Source organism: Aedes albopictus, chromosome 1, assembly GCF_035046485.1.
Source record: "Aedes albopictus strain Foshan chromosome 1, AalbF5, whole genome shotgun sequence".
NCBI classification, from domain to species: Eukaryota; Metazoa; Arthropoda; class Insecta; order Diptera; family Culicidae; genus Aedes; species Aedes albopictus.
In genome coordinates this window covers 75923404-75942634 of record NC_085136.1, presented here as the reverse complement: position 1 = coordinate 75942634, position 19231 = coordinate 75923404, and the positions used below count along the sequence as shown (strand labels likewise).

At 40.4% G+C, this 19231-nt stretch overlaps 1 protein-coding gene across 1 annotated transcript in view; it reads right to left on the bottom strand.

The window, feature by feature from the left end:
* Window positions 1-19231, bottom strand: part of LOC109422055 (sushi, von Willebrand factor type A, EGF and pentraxin domain-containing protein 1) — a 238195-nt gene that overhangs the window by 20817 nt on the left and 198147 nt on the right. The window contains exons 4-5 of the mRNA XM_019696689.3: window positions 8646-8798; window positions 7590-7916 (exon numbers count right to left, since the gene is read on the bottom strand). Of these exons, the coding sequence (XP_019552234.3) occupies window positions 7590-7916; window positions 8646-8798 (480 nt within the window). The remainder of the gene's footprint in view (window positions 1-7589; window positions 7917-8645; window positions 8799-19231) is intronic.

Here is a 19231-nt window from a genome sequence, read left to right as displayed (position 1 = left end):
CAAAAACCTTCGGATCGGTAGCATCGCAGAAAGCGTGCTAACAGAGCTATTTCAAAAACTCGGAAGAGTTGCGGCTAAATGGTCAATATTGCGGCGCTCATAATAAATCCACATTGGGCGGCGGCGATATGGCCGCTAGGAGATTCTCGCGACTCAGACGCAGTGTCAAAATCGAACAGATACTGTCACCCACCCATCAGCATCGCAGCAGTCTTCAGGCTGTTCATACCAAAACAAAAGTTAGCACAATGGCAACTCAGGTGGCCAGAAATCGTTAGAATATTTATCGTTACATAGTTCTACTATACACATACGCATCACCTCATCAGCTTTGTAAGAATATGGATATCAAATCAGTAACAAATTTTGAAAACGACGTATAATCAATGGTGTAGCATTGATTATACGTCGTTTTCAAAATTTGCTACTGAAATATTATGCTTTTGGTCGAAATACAAAGTGACCGAGCATGCGAAAATTGTCGCAACTCAATTTGGATTAGTGCATATTGTTGCTCTTAATTAGCTTAATGATGCGCAACAGAAAAAATAGATTCAAATTTACTTCGCAGCTGCAGCTTTGCTTGTGCTTCTAGCGACGACTTTGATTTGGTGGTGCGACGATAATAGTGACGTTGCAGTAAGATGCGGCTTCACCTTTTTCATTTCGTCATTGCGTCTGTATCGCGTGCATCTCCTCGCGGTCATATCGCCGCAGCCTCATGTGGATTTGATATTAGCGCCGCATACAGAATTTTTGACCATAGGTCGCTCATGGTGGTGCGGTCATATTATGGCAACTTGATGGGAAAAAAGAAGACAAACGCGTTTCGCGGATTTATCTTGCAAGGCACAATACAAGAACTCTGTTCCACACAATCGGTAGCAGTTCCACACGCTAACTCACACCGACACCGCGGCTGTGCTGGTCGCTTTCAAAATGACCCTCTTTACATGCCGCACATTATATGTGTTGCATGGGCCTTACTCATTCCTGTGTTGGGGGGGGGGGGGTGAAGGTTCCACCATGTGTGGAAAACACACATTCTGTGGAACGCCTGGAATATGGAATCCGCTTCCATACTTGTTTTTGTTTTGGGAAGTTGAAAAAAAAATGCAATTTTCATGATTTTCAGCGATGTTTTCCATCGAATAGCTGAAACAGTTGGAAATGCGTCAAAAACATTTCCATGTCCATCTGCTTTCCAGCTCTTCGATGGAAAAAATCCCGAAAATCCACCTCATGTTTACATGTGCCAAACTGTTTGGCCGCGGCTCGGGAGACGTTTGACTGTTCCGTTTCCACCGAGCCGCACAAAAATGAGTATGAGGCAGGGAACACATGGAATGTGTTTGGCGCGCACACATTTTAAACACATTCGGTCATTTGTGCATGTGTTGCAGCGCTCTGTGCGTCGCCAACACAGCCGATGAGCGAGAAAAAATAGCGTGCCTGCCTCGCTGTGAATAAACTGGCCAACGGCGATGTCATCTACCTTCTAATATACGCACGTCGATGACATGATTGTGGTGAGTACGGATCAGCAGGAGATCCAGAATATCTAAGGAGAGTTGCAGAAGATGTCGTTGACGTCACTTGGCGAAGTTAACCAATTTATGGGTATGAGAGTCACACGAGATGAAGAAGGATACTTCAGCCTAGATCAGATCGTGTTCATCAAGGTCGTTGCGCAACGGTTCGGCTTACAGGACGCCAAAGGTTCGAGTATCCCTGTCGATTTTGGATATTAACGCAGCCGGATGAACAGCCGGTCACTGGAATCGAACGAGCTCTATCGCAGCCTGGTGGGAACCCTGTTTGACGTAGCCGCAATCGTGTCCATTAAGCAGACAGATCAGCAGTCCAACAGAGATCGTCTGGGTCGAACTCAAGTGAGTCGTACGGTACTTGTTGAAGACCGCTAACTACAAGTTGAAGTTGTCGGCCCCGAGGGAGCAGCTGAACTTCGCCGAGTATTGCGACGCGGATTGGAGTTGGGACCCGTCGGATCGGAAGTCGAATTCCGGCTTTCTATTTCATCTGGGGAATGTCACAGTTTGCTGGGCGAGCTGGAAACAAAGCAGCGTCTCCTTGGCTCTATCAGAAGCGTGTCGTGAGCCGTGACTTGTTCTGGATAAGACAATTACTGGAAGAAGTAGGCGACAACGTGGGTGCATCGGGTTCGGGATCGGAAGTCAAGAAGGTCAAAGCATATCGACACTTGGATGTAGTACACCAGATAACGGCGTGATAGTTCTTCAATACTGCTCGTCGGAGATGACCGCGGACATCCTAACAAAACAGTTAGGCGCGCTAAAGCAGCAGCGATGGGGCTGGTCAGTACCGTAAAACGGGATCGGCTTGACCGACCTCATGAAATGTTCAAACGAATATTTTACATTTATTCAGTTTCTGCTATCGAATGGTATACCGTAATCTACTACATATCATTTAGCTATTAAATGACATGCAATTTATGAAAATTGAATTTCATAAACATTGAAATAAATCGATTTTTCCATAACTGTCTTTCGTACCGCAATGAGATACATTGTCAAACATTCATGCTTGGCATGAATAGGGTAAGTAATCAAAAGTTGAACCAAATTGCAGCTTTCCGGAGTAGTGCAAATTTTGAGTGACTTTTTCTCCCACATGGAAATAATTTACTACGGCAAAATCTTATGTACATGAAAGCCATGGGTATAAGCTTTCTGTTAAGTGGTAAAAAGTTTGTATTTGCACCGAATTTCATTGAAAAATTCCATTACTCGTCAACAATGATTTTAATGATTGAACCATCGTAATCATAATTTGAACCAATTTTAATCTTAATTTGAACTACTGGCGGCAGCAGCTCAAGCATCTCCTACAACAGCCAATTTCACGCTGAACAATAGAAAAACACATGGATCTGCTAATCTCCATAACTATTTTTCATTAGACAGTGGAATTTCAACTAAGAATGTTTTAAACTCTTCAGGAACTTGGAAACTAAATTTGCATTTTTGCATCCCCCAAGAGTAAACAAAACAACCACTAGCGCAGTCTGCAGGCCAACACTGCCACTGAAATGAAAACTCCATTAATTTGTATGTGCGCAAAACAGATAAAAGCAAATCGGTTGCTTAAATCCTCAGTTTATGTGCGGCATTTAGATTGTAAAGTGTTTGCATTGAATGCAATTATGTTGCACATATTTTTCATATGTATAGCAATGAAATCTAAAAATGATATATTTACAACCTATATAACCCAAACTAGAATTTTGAGTGCGTCGATTGATAACTCAAAATATTTCATCAGGCTCTTGTCGCTGGCAGTTAACGGTCGATTATTTTAGTCTCCCGGTTGAATGCAGTTTTTTTTAAGGTAACTTATTTTAATTGATAGTATTCCTTTACATTTTAACCATAAAAATTTGCCAACAAATCCAGGTTACTACGCGTCAAAACTGGTCACATTCATCAAAAACTAACTTTCGGAATAATTGTCGGAATCCAGCCAAAACCTCAATATAGGTGGAATCCTCGGTGGAATCTACCATCGAATTTTTATGGAGACAGGAGTCCGTAAGTATTTCATTTTGGATATTGAAATAGCTTTCGATTTAAATAAATGCTTTCTTCCAAAGTATTGATTCAAGTGGGGGACTGGTCGTGCAGCGAAACCACCGAAAAGGATGACGCATTTGACAACAGCTCCAGAGGCGCTCGCGCCACCGTGATCTTCCGGGGAGAAGGTCAAAGTACCAGCACGCAGAAGCTCAAGGTACCTGAAAGCGGCGCTCCCGCAATTGAAGGAAACCCTCCGGAGTTCTACACACCGGGAACACTATATGCGGCAGTTTGTCAAATTTTTCATCACTAGGTTTACATTCATTGCTTCAAAATATATTCTTCCCATTAATAGACCGACAATTGTGAAAAAATAAATCTGTATTATTTTATTTCTAGAAAATACATCTAGTATTTATTTGTAACGACACATAAAATTCAATAGGTTGGCCATTGAAATGAAAAAGTACATACCTTTATTAAATATGTGCATTGCATGTAGAAACTAAGAGTTTTTTAGAAATCTGGTTCTATGTTCAAGGCCAATAAAATTTATGTGCAAAGCTTGATTGCAAAACTCTATGTGCGCGGCATTTACAAAATAGATGCGAATTATTCTTAGTGTGGAAGCTCGCCCCCGTTTACTCATGATTCTACGATAAATAAGCTTTCATTTGACGTGTTCACATATTGCGTGTGATATACAATGATGCATATACGAGTGCACCGAAAATGTGCTTTCTCTGGTGGGAAATTGGTGAAATCACAGTGATTTTTCAATTGCCTGTTTTCCATGACAAAAACGCTTATTTCAATGCTTTTAAAGTCCATGTTATCAGGTTATATTACGGAAGCTGTTTAACATCTTTTTCGGGACAAGATTTTCCTAAAAAGTACGTCGTTTTAATGAATTTTGAAATGGTTCAAATTAAGATTACAAACTGACTAGTTCAAAGTTTGATTTCTTACCCTACTAGATACAATATGAGCTTCGAAATCACTGTATCACTTCAATACGATATCCTAAAGTTAATGAACGAAACTTTCATGAAATCATCTCTTTCAACAAAACATACGATTTATTAAAAATAGGCTATCAATTCCATAAGCCATTGCCTACCTTTAGGCGTTATTCGTGGTTTAGAGGAATTAAATCCTAAAAAAACTCAAAAAGTACATAACTTGTAAGAATTTGGACAACATATTCAAAATCAGCGACCTTGAATTTAGTAAGTTAAGGTACTTTCAATACAAACAAACATTGATCACTGACATGATCAATGTTACCCCAAATCAACAAAATCAAAAATTAGATTAAAAAGGCTATTTAAACATGTTTTAAAGTTTTACAATACTTTTTCGAGTAGCTTAACACATACTCAGAGGGCCAGTACTTGTTTTAAAAATATAAAACATGTAACATTTGCTTTAACAAGATAATTATTCAAGAAAGATTGAAAATTCTGATCAATGTTACCCCGGATTACGGTTTTGTGAATTGGGAAGAAAACCGAAGAATGAGCATCGCTCAAACTTCACTGCATTACTAGCGAACTTAATCCACAAGCGATCGCGCTGTTGTATTTTGTACAACACGTTGAAAAAATCTCGCTTTTTGTACTCAGCATTAGCGTGGTACTGACGCAGGTAGTCAACCGCGCGAGTTACGGAAGGTTAAGGTAAGATGAGAAGAACCCACCATGATACTCAGAAACATTTTTCGTTAATTGTTTCCACACCAAATTCCAGACTTGCTAACTTATTGTACCCGTGCGCTTACTGTTTTTAGTATACAGCCATTCCATAGAAAAACGATATAGTGCATCTCCGATTGTCGTGAAACTTGGTGGGCTTGTAGTTCTCCGGAAATAATTAGACCCGTATTTTTTATTTCGTCATTAGGGTGACCAATTTTCATATAGGGTGGTCCAAAAAATTAAGGTTTTTCAAAACTAAAAATTTTCAAAAAATCGTAACTTTTAAACCAGTTGACCGATTGTAAACTTCTTTTTTTTTGTTTGGAAGCTATTGAATTGTAGTTTTCAGGAAAAATACGTAAAAGGGGCTAAAATGTAAAGAGTACTATAAAATATGCAAATATATTAGTTTTTTCACGTTTTCATGGTCTCGGGACCAAAGAGGTACCCTGGTTTTATATTTTTTATCAGAAAATTCAGGAAATTTGGCGTAACATATCAAAAAATCAGAGATGTATGTTTTTTAGTTTTCGAGATATGATTTTTTTTTTAAATAAAAGGTCAAATTTACCCATACAAGACACTTTTTTAAATTTGATTATATTTTGATTCCTTATAATATTATGAATACCAAAACCACCAGGAATCACTTTAAAAAGCAATACTATGCATAGTTTTATGAGAATTTGCAATTTCAAGCAATTTTAGAGTAGCTAGTACTAAAATATATGACTCTATATTCAAAAAATCATATCTCAAAAACAAAACAACATATATTTCTGATTTTTTTGATATGTTACGCTAAATTTCCTGAATTTTCTGATAAAAATATAAAACCAGGGTACCTCTTTGGTCCCGAGACTATGAAAACGTGAAAAAACTAATATATTTGCATATTTTTTAGTACTCTTTACATTTTAGCCCCTTTAACGTATTTTTCCTGAAAACTACAATTCAATAGATTTCAAACAAAAAAAAAAGAAGTTTAAAATCGGTCAAATGGTTCAAAAGTTGCGATTTGAAAATTTTTAGTTTTGAAAAACCTTGATTTTTTGGATTACCCTATATGAAAATTGGTCACCCTAATGACGAAATAAAAAAATACGGGTCTTATTATTTCCGAAGAACTACAAGCCCACCAAGTTTCACGACAATCGGAGATGCACTATATCGTTTTTCTATGAAATGGCTGTATATGAATAGTTTTTTGTTTGCGTTTTCGCAAAAAAAGCCATCGACATTACCGAAACAATTTGTCTTATTAACAGCGGCTAGCGTAACGTCTTACCACCAACGACACATGCTCACTCCCGCAAAATTTGGCGCGCTCGCACTGATAGACGCCCAGGTGTGATAAAGTCGTGATTGGCGACACGGCGTCAAAAAATAAAAAGATCTCAATTTTTGACCAGAATTGCCAAGAGTTTATCTTTTTCCACATGCACCGGATTGCTTTGCGGTCTTCGACGAAGTTTTTTGACATAACCTGGGCTATACTTTTGCGTTAGCGGTTATATGGTATAGGACCATTTTGAGCAATTTTCAACAAAAATACAGAAAAGTATGTTTTCCCATGTAAAATTCCATACAAACTTCATTAGCGATGCGCAAAATGTAGGCTAAACCAATCATGCCCAAATTTTGCACAGTTGTTTGGGACATCCAAGAGCTTTCAAAAAACTTTGATCTGATTGAATCTGATCAATTTTAAATTTTCCCATGGCTAGAGGATATGCTGGACGATTAACTCGACCAAGACTTAGGGTGTCTTGATGCATCACTGGGCTTTTAAACGCATCATTGACTTTTTGCTCTTCAATGATTGTTTGCCTCGCGTTTTTGAAGTGATAAAAACTGATAATTATGCAGTAACGCAGCTGAAAAAGTATCATCGCAATCACTGCGAGTGAGCATATGGGATGATACTTTTTCATACGAATATTTGCTTTCGTGGCTGAGAATTATCACTTTAAAATTTCGAGCCATGGCTGTCGATGCTGATGATGCCGTAAAAAGCCTTAGTAGATATTGATGGCGAGTAGAATCAAAGGCAGGTCTAAGGGTGTTAGTGATGAGATAGTGACTTCGGTGACTTCGTAGGCTGGCTGGACGCGGTTGAAGAAGATCTAGGAACCCCAAAACTTTCGGAAAAATAGGAAGAACAAGGTTGACGAAGATGGTACGCTCGGCGTTGGACTAAATATACTTTGTAGCCAACAAAGTATCAATTTACATGCGTTTTTAAACCTACCTGAGTTATAATAAACAAAGCAGCTCATTCGATATTGAAATAAAAGAGAAAAAATGAATATCATATGAAATCAGCAATACTTACATTTACAGGTCGGTGGCCGTCCGCTCCAAACGCCCGATTCCTGGCACAGCCGCTTGGCGTCCCCGATCAGCGAGTGCCCCACCGGACACCGATAGCTGATGGCCGACCCGATGGTAAAGTTTTTCCCCACGATGGTGGTATTGACCAGCGCTTCCGGCGATCCGCAGCTCAGCGGCCGATGCTGGCAGATAAAGTTCAGATAGTCCAGATTGCAGCCGACGTCGTTCCACAGCCAGCTGCGGCCCCCATCCAGCACGACACAGTTCTGCTCGCCGTTGTAGTTGTTCGGTTGATCTTTGCCCCAGGTCGGCTTCAGCACCGTATCTCCTGCAATCAAGAGGTAGAGAGGCATCGTTAGCAGTCCGTTGGTGATAGCGGATGAAGATGATTAGATAAGCGTCGGTGGTGGTGGCGGCGGACGCCTCTCGAGGAGATCTCGAAGGCAAATTCACAACCATTTAGCATAAAATATATGGAAACACAATTGCCCGCCCTCTGGAATTGTTTCTCATTTGCGGCTACTTGTGATATGTGAATGTGGAGTACACAGTGGTTCGAAATCGCATGAAATAATGGTAAATTATATTCTGCGAAGTTTGCTGACGCGTTTTTCGTGTTTTCAACCACTATGGAGTGGATGCATCGCAAAGTCGGCGTCTGCATCCGCCGCACACATCTCTCTGATGCTAGAGCTACTAGGGTGGGAAAAGTTCCCAGCATTGTGTTCCCCAAACCGACCGACCGCCCTCGAAAGCGAAAACAGCGAGATGAGCCCGAAAAATATGGCTCATAATTGTGCGGCCCCCTCTATACGTCTGTCTGTCGGCACCGCAGCATCAGCGTGGCATTCGTGGATGCGTGGATGCATCACCACCATCATTCATTGCATTCTAATGAAGATGCATGCATGCATGCATGCCTACGGTGGCATGCATCGCAAATTGTTTGCAAATTGATTTCCCACGTTCGAGAGAGCGATTCAATCAGCTAGGTACCTAACGGTATAGGTCGCCACCAGCCAGTAGAGGCGCGATGCAACACTTGTAAAGTACTTACCGTTCACCCATTTCCAGGTGCGAGACGTAATCCCGGGCTCTTTCTGTGCTCCGATCCACACCAGTTGCGTCCTCAGATCGGACTTGCGCCGCTCCAGTTCGGAAATGATGTAATCGGTGGTGGCTCCGCGCATGTCGTGGATGAGGTCACCTCCTGAAATTAGGGGGAAACATGTTTGTAAATCATAACGAAAATCTCAAGAGATGGCATCGCAGAATAACTAAAAGTTCGGTTTATTGGCATAAGTAGTGTGCAGGCCCTGGCGTTCCGGTGTCAGGCCTTACGATCCAGCCGTCGTCAGAGTCGAAGGAACGATTTGTTGTACGAGGGAGATTGAAGAGGCGTTCTACGGGTGTTACAGAGGGTTTGAGGGGATTTCAGTGGGCGTTAAAGTACCTTCCACGTTTAGGGTGTTCCAGGAGGTTTCAGAACGTTCCAGCCTAATTAACATTTTGATGACCAATTAGTCTTTTAGAGTTTTTGACAATCGTTATAAAATCTTATACCTTTTATTTTGGCTTTATGATGGTTTTAAGAACTTCTAGTCTGTTTGACTTAAAATGGCTGCTCAAGGGGTGTTCAAGAGTGTTTTTGGCGGTTTCAGGTGGTCCCAGGAGTAATAAAACACCTCAGGGGTGTTCTATGGGTCTCAAGAGGCTCAAGAGGCAGAAGCGTTCTAGGGAGTTCCAGAGGCTTGCAGACACGTTCCAGGGGATTTCAGGGGTGTTCCAAGCGGATTACAAGGGCGTTCCAGGAGAATTCCAGGCGGTTTCAAGGGGTTTGAGGGGTATTCCAGGGGGTTTCCGAGCGTTTCAGAGGTGATGCAGGGATTTCAGGGCATTCTAGGAGTTTTCCAGGGGATCTTATGAAGTTTCAGGAGTGTTAGGGCCGTTCCAAAAGGTTTCAAGGGTTTTCAGAAGGGTTTCAGCGGTGTACTACGGGGATTTCAGAGCCGTTTCAGGGAATTTTAAGAGAGTTGCAGGGATGTTCTGGGGATATCAGTGGGTTTTAGAAATGCTCTAGGATATCTTAAGGGGTTGGACGAGCGTTCTGGGGTCTCCCGTTAGCCTATTGGTTAAGGCTATGGATCGCCAATCCGGAGACGGCGGGTTCGATTCCCGTTCAGGTCGGGAAACTTTTCTTGACTTCCTGGGCATAGTGTATCACTCTCGCTGAGACCGGCCCACTATTTACACCTTGTCTTCAAAAATGTTTAAGGTGCCGATTTTCTGAAAGCCCTCGCTAAAAAAGTAAGAAAAATGCATTTGGTTACTCAAATTGATGGACCCTCCGTTTGTTAGAGCCACACAAATTTTTGCAGACCCCTCGATTTTGGTCAAATGGTGACTCACTTAAACCGTTATAACTCGAAAGTTTCTCCAAAAAACACCTCAAAACGAATTGTTGTTGAAAAGAGGAAAGATAGAGCTACTATTTACAATAATAAAAAGTTGGGTCGACCATATTGATTTTGGCCGCCATCTTGGATTTTTATACCAAAACATTTTTTTTCACCATGAGGGCAACCACCGATTTTCAAAATTTTTGCATCAATTGAAAGCTGAGGCATTTATACATAACATATCAAAAAATTAGAGATGTATTTTTTTCCTATCAAAAGTTATCTGCAGTTTTGTAAATTAAGCCAACTTTTTATTATTGTAAATAGTAGCTCTATCTTTCCTCTTTTCAACAACAATTCGTTTTGAGGTGGTTTTTGGAAAAACTTTCGAGTTATAACGGTTTAAGTGAGCCACCATTTGACCAAAATCGAGGGTTCTGTAAAAAATGTTGTGGCTCTACCTAACAGGGGGTCCATCAATTTGAGTAACCAAATGCATTTTTCTTACTTTTTTAGCGAGAGCTTTCAGAGAATCGGCACCTTAAATATTTTTGAAGACAAGGTGTAAATAGTGGGCCGGTCTCAGCGAGAATTACCCACATACAAATTCATGCAATGGCAGGCAAAGAAAGCCCTTCAATTAACCTTCCGTAACTCGCGCGGTTGACTACCTGCGTAAGCACCAGCTAATGTTGAGTACAAAAAGCGAGATTTTTTCATCGTGTTGTACAAAATACAACAGCGCGATCGCTCGACGGTTAAAAACTGTGGAAGTGCTCAAAGAACACTACGTTGAAGCGAGGCAGGCCAAGTCCCAGTGAGGACGTAGAGCCATAAAGAAGAAGAAGAAGAAGAAGAAGAGCGTTCTGGGGAGTTCACGGGCGTTCCAGTGGTGTTTCAGGGGTGTTACTGGCGGTTTCGAGGTTGCTTCAAGAGGTTTCAGGGGCATTTCAGGAGGTTTCAGTTGCTTTCTAGGGGGTTCCCTGGAGCATTACAGCAGGTTTCAGATGATTTCAAGGGTATTTCGTGAATCGCAAAGGGTTTCAGTTGCGCTCTAAAGGGTGTCACGGGCATTCCAAGGGGCTTCAAGGGGTGTCAGGCAAGTTTTTTGAGGATTCAGAAAAAAAACCCTGAAACCACCTGACATGGTTTGGAACGACTTGAAATCAATATGGAACTCTCTCTAAAACTCCCTTGAAAGTTCCCTAAACCGCTTGAAATGTCTGGAAGTGGCTTGGTACGCCTTGAAAACCCGCTAAAGCATCCCTGAAACCTACTTGTATTTTTCTGAAACCTCAGGAAACCACTTCCAAACCCCCCTGATAAGCCCTGAAACCGTATGAAATTCCCTAATACGCTTTAAAATGCCTTGAATCGTCTCTGAAAAACTTCTGAATGGAATTTAAACACATTTAAACCCCCTCAGAAACATCCGCGGAGCCTCCTTGAGAACATCCGGCAACCTCCGGAAACACCTTTCAAATCCCCCAGAAACCACCTGAAACGCCTTGAAATGCCTCGAAACTTCCTTGAAATTTAAAGCCCGCTAAACCACCTGAACCAACTTGAAACATTTTAATACTTCTCCTGAAGCTTCCTTGAAAGCTCCCTAAATCCCTTCAATCCAACGGAAACCCCTTAGGAACCCTCCTGAGATCCCCTGAAAAGTCTTGATACGCCTCTGAAACATCCCTAAAAACCACTAGGAATCCCCGGGAACTACTTCACAACCTTTTTGAAACTTTCACAAATCAAATCTTCAATTAAGTTTGTCATCAATAGTCAAGTTCTAAGAAAATAAATACGAATAATAGACTTCCATATGATGTTATAAAAAATGTAAAAAAGACTGGCAGATTACATTACGGCTTACTACAGAAATGTATATCTATTTCAAAAATTTCGATCAACTTTTTCTTCTGCAACCAGTCTAGTTTGATCTAATTCAAACGTTTTCATTCAGCAAGATCAAGGTTCGATTTCTGGTTGGTTCAGGATCTTTTCATAAGGGAGAATTCATGGCTCGATACACTATTGAAGAACCCCTTCTCGCCCACATGGAGTAATCTACGCAGGTATCGCTGAAAATTATCTGTAATTCAGATCTAGGAAAACTCCTGGGAGAAATACTAGGAGGAATGTCAGTTGGAATCCCGGGAAAAATTCCGTGGAAGTATCTAGGGAAAAATCCCGAATGGATCCCAGAAAAAAAACACGGGAGGAATCCCGAGTGGCACCCCGAGAAAAATCCTGGGACGATTTCAGGAAATAATCCCTGAAAAAAAAACCTGGAGTAATAGCAAAGTCTCCAGAGGAGTCCCAGAGAGGAATTCATGAAGGAATGCTTGAAATAATCTAGGGAGAAATCTTGGGGGAAATCACAGAAGGGAATCAATCTTTAAATGAACCCCTGAAAGAATCTTTCAATTTGTGTACTTAGTGCTAACGTAAGAACAAACACGACATTCACGAAACGCGACGCGAGATAAGACACGACACTTATGGTTCTTACAATCGTTTGTAAGAACCATAAGTGTCGTGTCTTATCTCGCGTCGCGTTTCGTGAATGCCCTGAAAGAATCCCGGAGGATTCTGCGAGGAACTTGCTAAATATTTTAGGTGAAATGCCTGAAAGATGGCTAGAAGGAATTGCGCCTTAAATCCTTAGAAGCGTGCCGGGATAAACCAATGCATTTAAGGAATTCAGAGGGAAATCCTTGACTGAATATTGAGAGGAAAAAACCCTAAAGAAATCTCGAGAGAAACCAATAGAGGAATGTAGGTAGGAATCTCTAAAGGAATCCCGGGGAAACCAATGAAGATATCCCGAGAGGTATCACTGAAGAAATTTTGGGAGGAATTCCAAAAAAAATCCCGAATGGAATGGAATCAGGAATAAATTCCTGAAGAAATACCAGGAAAAAAACTCAGGGAAAATCCTAGAAGAATCAAAGAAAGAACCCGGAAGAAGAATTCCAAAAAGAAGTCCCTGGATGAATTAATGAGGGAATCCTGGGAGGAATCCCTGATGGTATGCCGGAAAATATTCCGAAACAGCCCTGGAGAAAGGAATCCCGGTAGAAATTTCTGACGGAATTCCAGAATAAAGGAATTTATGGTGAAATCCCTGAAAGAATCCCGGGAGAAATCAATGAAGAAATCTCGGGAGGAACCCCTTTGGGAATACCGAAAGGAATTTCAGGAAAAATCCTGAGACGAAGACGAAGATGCTATCTCTATATTTCATCAATGAGTTGAGATCAATGAGAGTTTATTACAAGTGGGGAAGAAGAAGAGCTGGCTATGTATCAGAAAGCAAAGAAAAATAATGACATAAGTAGTGAGATGTTTTGCACCAAACACAGATCTTACGCACACGAAGTATCTTCTTCCATAAATCCATACCTTTATTAGACTCTGATTGAGTTGAGAGGTGCGGTCAAAAAAGATTCATCCCCGCACCAAATGTACCATGTACAAGATGCTAACAAAACCAGTGGTTCTCTACGGGCACGAGACCTGGACTATGCTCGACTATGCCGGGTGCTTAGGACCATCATTGGCGGTGTGCAGGAGCACGGGATGTGGCGCCGAAGAATAACCACGAGCTCGCTGCACTTTACGGTGAATCTAGCATCCGGAAGGTCGCAAAAGCTGGAAGGATACGATGGGCAGAGCATGTTGTGAGAATTCCGGAAAAAAAAACTTGCAAATCTGATGTTCGCGAGAGATTCGGATGGTACAAGTTGACTTGGAGGGCAGCGTGCACAATGGGTGGACCAGGTACAGAATAGAATGATCTGGTAAATGTGGGAAGCGGCCGAGGATGGAGGACTGCAGCCACGAATCGAGTGTTTTAATGTAATAACAATGTAAAACTTAATAAATGAAATGAATCTGATTAGATACGCACAGTATCTAGCCATGTGCAAAACATTAAGTCAAACGGTTTGAAATTGACTGAGTTACAACCGCTCAAATGGTTCCCAGACCCTACTACTTAGTGGTGATCATACTACGCCCAAAATTCTCCATAATCAACGAAGTACGGTACCGACGGCGCTTCTGTCAGATCAGTGCAAACGTGAACCTTTTCCAATATGAATACACAGGGGTTTGAGATAAAGCTATCATCAAAACAACGGGAACGATAGTGTTCGGCTACCGTCTACCCCCGTTGGTTTGAACGGTACCTCATCCAAACCAACAGGGTTCATTTTTTAGTTTGAGCTTCTAGGAACCCTGTGGGCATTGGAAGACATTCTGCAGGCAGCCTCATTTGCTGTTTTGTTTTGATTTTGCGTTCCGTTTCACCCCGTTCCATGAGAAAAATGACGTTTGAACCATTTTTAGTTTGAACGATGTGCATGTGGGTCAAATTAAAAAGTGTTCATATTAGAAGCGGCCAAACCAACGGGGGTGACGGTATTATTCATCATGCCATCGGGGACAAAAATGAATGTATTATTTCCAGCAGTCGGTTCGTCGGTGCGGATATTCTATTCTCAGGGGCTTCAGAAAAGTTATTAGGTATTTTAGGGGGTTGCAGGAGCGATCCGGTGTGTTGCAGAGGTGCTACAAGCGGTCTTAGGCGGTTTCAGGGACGTTCCTGGGGTCACAAAGGCTTTTAGGAGCATTTCAGGGGGGTATCAGGGATGTTTCGGGGGGATTCAGAGATGATCCAGTTGGTTTCCGTGGTTTTCGTGGGCGTTATTCAGAAGTTCCTTTAAATTCCTCCAGAAGACTCTTGGGAATTCCTTCTGGAGCTCCTCGGATTTTTTTTCCTGGTGGAAGTTCCTTGGGAATCCCTCTAGGAGTGCCTTGGGTCCTCCAGAAGATTCTCCGTAACTCCTCTAGGAGTTCCTCGGAAATTATTCCAGAAGTTCATTGGGTATTACTAGATAATTTTCTCCGAGAAATTCACGGGCGATCCACGGAAACATCTTCAGAAGATCCTCTGCAATGGTTAGAAGACTTCTTCAATAATTCCTACAGAAGTGTCTCAAAAATTCGTCCGGGAGATTCTCGAGGAACCTCTGGGGGAATTTCCGGGGAACTTGTGGAGGAATTTCCAAGAAACTCCTGGAGGAATTTCCGAGAAAATCCTGCAAAAATTGCCTGCACAGAAGAATTTTCTTGGAGGATTTTTTGAGAAACTCCTGGAGAAAATCCCGAGGAACTCCTGGCTGAATTCCCGAGGAACTTCTTGAGGAATTCCTGAAGAACTCCTGCAAGAATTCAGAGGAACACAGAGAAATTTACGAGAAAATCCTAGAGGAATTTTCAAGGAACTTCTGGAGGAATTCCCCAACAATACCTGGAAGTATTCCCGTGTTGTAGAAACTCCTGGCGCAATTCCCGAGGAGCTTCTAGCGGAATTCCTAAGGAACTCCTGGAGGACTTCCTGAGGAACATCTGTAGGAATCCCCCAAACGACAACCGGAAGTATTCCAGAGGAACTCCTGGAGAAATTGGGTTTTTAAATTAAGAAAAATTCAATGATTTTCTATTTTTAAACGAAAGAGCACCTTTTTCTGAGCCGCTATGATTTTTTTCAGATTTTTAGAACTTTATTGTGGTATCTAAAATCAATTTCAAAGAGATTTTTTGAAATCACCTTTTGACAGCTGGGCAACTGCTTGACAGCTCCGCTCAGTACAAAATGCGACGAGGGGTGATTCGACAAATCGCTCCCATACAAATTTCAATTTGATTTTTAAATAGGTTCCCGGGCACCAAAATTGATGAAAATTTGGATTTTGGCTCAGTTTGGCATGCAGATTCAGAATATGGAAATATCTCAACACCACTAAAGAAGCCAATTCCCGGGGATCTCTTAGAGGAATTTTTGACAAATTCCTGGATAAATTCTCGAGGAACTCATTTAGGAATTCCCAAGAACTCCTGGAGGTTTTCCCCAGAAACTCCAGGCGGAATTCCCGATGAACACCTGGAAGAACTCCGAAGGAACTCCTGGAGAAGTTTTCGAAGAACTCTTTATAGGAAGTTTTAAAAAACTCTCGAAGGAAATCTCGGGAAAGTCTTTTGGGAATTCCTGGAGGAATGCCCGAGAAACTGGATGAATTCCTGAGGAACTCCTGAGAGAATTCTGAGGAACTCCTGGAAGAATACCCATGGGGCTCTTGGATAAATTCCCGATGAACTCCTGCAGGAATTCCGAGGTACATATGGAAATTTTTTCGAGAAATTCATGGCAGAATACCCTATGAACTATTTGAAGAATTCTCAAGAAACTCCTGTTATGTGGAATTCTTGGACAAATCTTCAGGCAACCCTGAAGAAAATTCTTGAGTAAGCGTGAACGATGTTCTGATGAGAATTTCCGAAAAAATCTCATCAAAACTTTCAGAAAGAGCTTCTGTATTTTTTAGATTTTCGAAGAACTATTGAAGAAATTTTCAGAAAATTCAGATTTTTTTTCAAAACGATGTTTTTTGAAATCTTTGATGCTTTTTAAAAAAGTCTTTAAATAAAATGATAAATAACACTTGCAAATAAAAAATCTGATTGTTTTGAATGTTATCAAGACGAAATTCTAGTACAATGTTGTTCCGATTTCATCACGCCTTTTTTCAAAAATACTTTTAAATATTATACAAAATCTATACGCATTTTCAATATTTTTAACGTTGCAAAACGCGCGTTCAACATTCATCTTTAAGAAGATGGGAACCACTTGGTCTCAAATTTAACAGCAAATGAATTAAAAATGAAGGACTGACGCGCGGTGGGCGTGATAAAATCGGAACATTACTGTATTTTTGTAGGGGCCTCACAAGACCTACTAGTAGAATCCTTTGAATGTTTTAATTGCAATTTTATAATAGTTCGTTTCAAAATCATTGAAATACTTGCCAAATATCTGACCGGTAAATTTCGACCAAGGTGTACCAGGCAAACAAAAATATTTGACACTCTTGCAAAAAGAACAGGGACAAATGGAGCCAACCAATAAGGCAAAATTTATTATTCGAAAGTGATCAAATATTTGTCGATCAGGAGTTGCCCAACCTACAACCACAAGCCACAAACAAGCATGCATGCTGAATTGTTGGTTTATAATAGTAATGATAGCTGAACTAAAATTATGCTATACACACTGTACGAATGCTTTTTCAATTGAAGAAGTAGCCAATGTTCAACCTTTCGTATCGGTATTATCAATGATAATTTAAAACACTTTTCAAGCGTTTAATTAAATTTTCATTCGACTTGCAGTATTTCTTTACAAAATAGTTTAACAAGACCTTTTTCTGCTTCTCGTGAGGTTCATGTAAAAATTCGCACATGCATCTGTATAATGTGTTTTTCACAATTCAAATAAGCGCTTTCATTGCATCATACTTCGACTCAGTGTACAGGATAAAAATACGTGTTTTTTACTGAACAGCTGCTGAAATATTGTATTGTTCAGTAATTAACCATAAACAGAACATTCCCAAGTAACAATTTCATGCTGATTGGATTTGTTTGATTTTGATTAGGGTTTTATTACAGCAATAATAGAAACTCGCAGTTTTTTGACTGCTTTTATGAAAACCATTGATAAAATGTTTTATAGTATACTTGGAGATATCCATAAAGACAGATTTTAAGAGTAAACAAAACTTTCCGATATGTAAACCTTCTGACAATCATTATTACCACAATAAAACTGTTAAAACTCTCAACAGATGGCGATCCGTTCGATCAGTTACGACATCTGTTGGTGGAAAAGCAGAATTACGACACTGCTAGGTTTATGATGATCATCATAAAAGTAAACTTGCTTTCGTTTTACTTTCGCTGATTATGGTTGTCGTCATATTGAAGAATTAGCTAACGTGAATGGAAAATAGTTTATTTTGCTCAAATTAGCAATGAGTTAATAGTTTGCCACCATTTCCATAACATGCTCACATAAATAAACTCTCTCTGCTGAGTTTTCTTGTGATTCGAGATAGTTTTACTAAATAAACAAATTGATTTATTTCATTCCAAGATGATAATATTCACTATTTTTGAAGCGCATTAATTTTATGATTTTGCAACCCCAATATTTACGCTAAAATTGAATGCGCATATGTCTACCAACACAATTACTACTAAAATATTACTTTGAAATGACCGCTTCTACTTACGAATGATGTATCGTCCTGAATTTTACGTGCCATCGAAGAAGCTTCTTTTCATCTTGAGCTGTCATAGTTTTTGTTAAAAAAAAAACAACAACGACAACAATCGAGAAAGGGAAATTTTTCAACTAGGTTTTAAAACAGTTTTATTGGTACTCTTAATGCGGTTTGCAAAACCTCTCCGAGAGTGGTCCACTTAGCCGGAAGATGCTCTTAAAGAGGTTATCAAGAGGTTTTGATGTATAAATCAGTTTTATTGCAAGTTTTATAAAATTGGTCATGAAGATCTCTTGTAGAGCCGAACAAAACTTATGTCGTTTTCGTTTTTGTGGCGGTGCTACACCGCTTCGTGCTACACTTTTCACTACAAAAACGAACATTTTCGGTGCAGTTGCATTGGTGTGCGTGAATAAAAACCAAAATATTTACAACTTTGCAAACGTTGATTGGTGGACACGGTGTACACCCGCTACACTCTCGAATTTTTGAGTGCTACACCGTGGCAGCACGAAAATAAAAAACGAACACTTTCGATGCAAAAGTGCTACACCGGTGTAGCACCACCGCAAAAACGAAAACGACATTAAAATGTTATTTGGGAACAGCCACCCATCAACATCCTCGTGCTCATCATTCTACCGTGATAGGGTAGAAAGTGAAAGCAGCGCAACGACGCGACAGCCAGTTTAATGTAATACAATTAGAATAGAATACATTTAGGCGCTGTACAAAGTGTATGTACAGCTTCCAACTGGAATAGTTCACGCAGTGCCCTAGTGGACAATAGAGCTGTCAATTAGGGTAAGCGATTGAAGAAAAAAAAATAGTTGTAAAGCGTAACAACTTACTATATAGTTGTAAAACCTGAACAAAGGTTGTGGCTGAGAATTATCCAAATGTTCTTCAGCTTCATGCTTAATTAATTCGTCGTAAAGGTGCTTGTAAAAATAGTGATTGTTAGTTGGGAGTGAACTCACATTCTTACATTTATGGCTGTTTTAAATACAGGGGATACTCAAAATAACTGGGACAGGTAAAATTTTCACTTTTCAAAAAATGTTCAATTAGCTGTAACTTTTCGAAAAGGGCTTCAAATATTTTCAAATTTT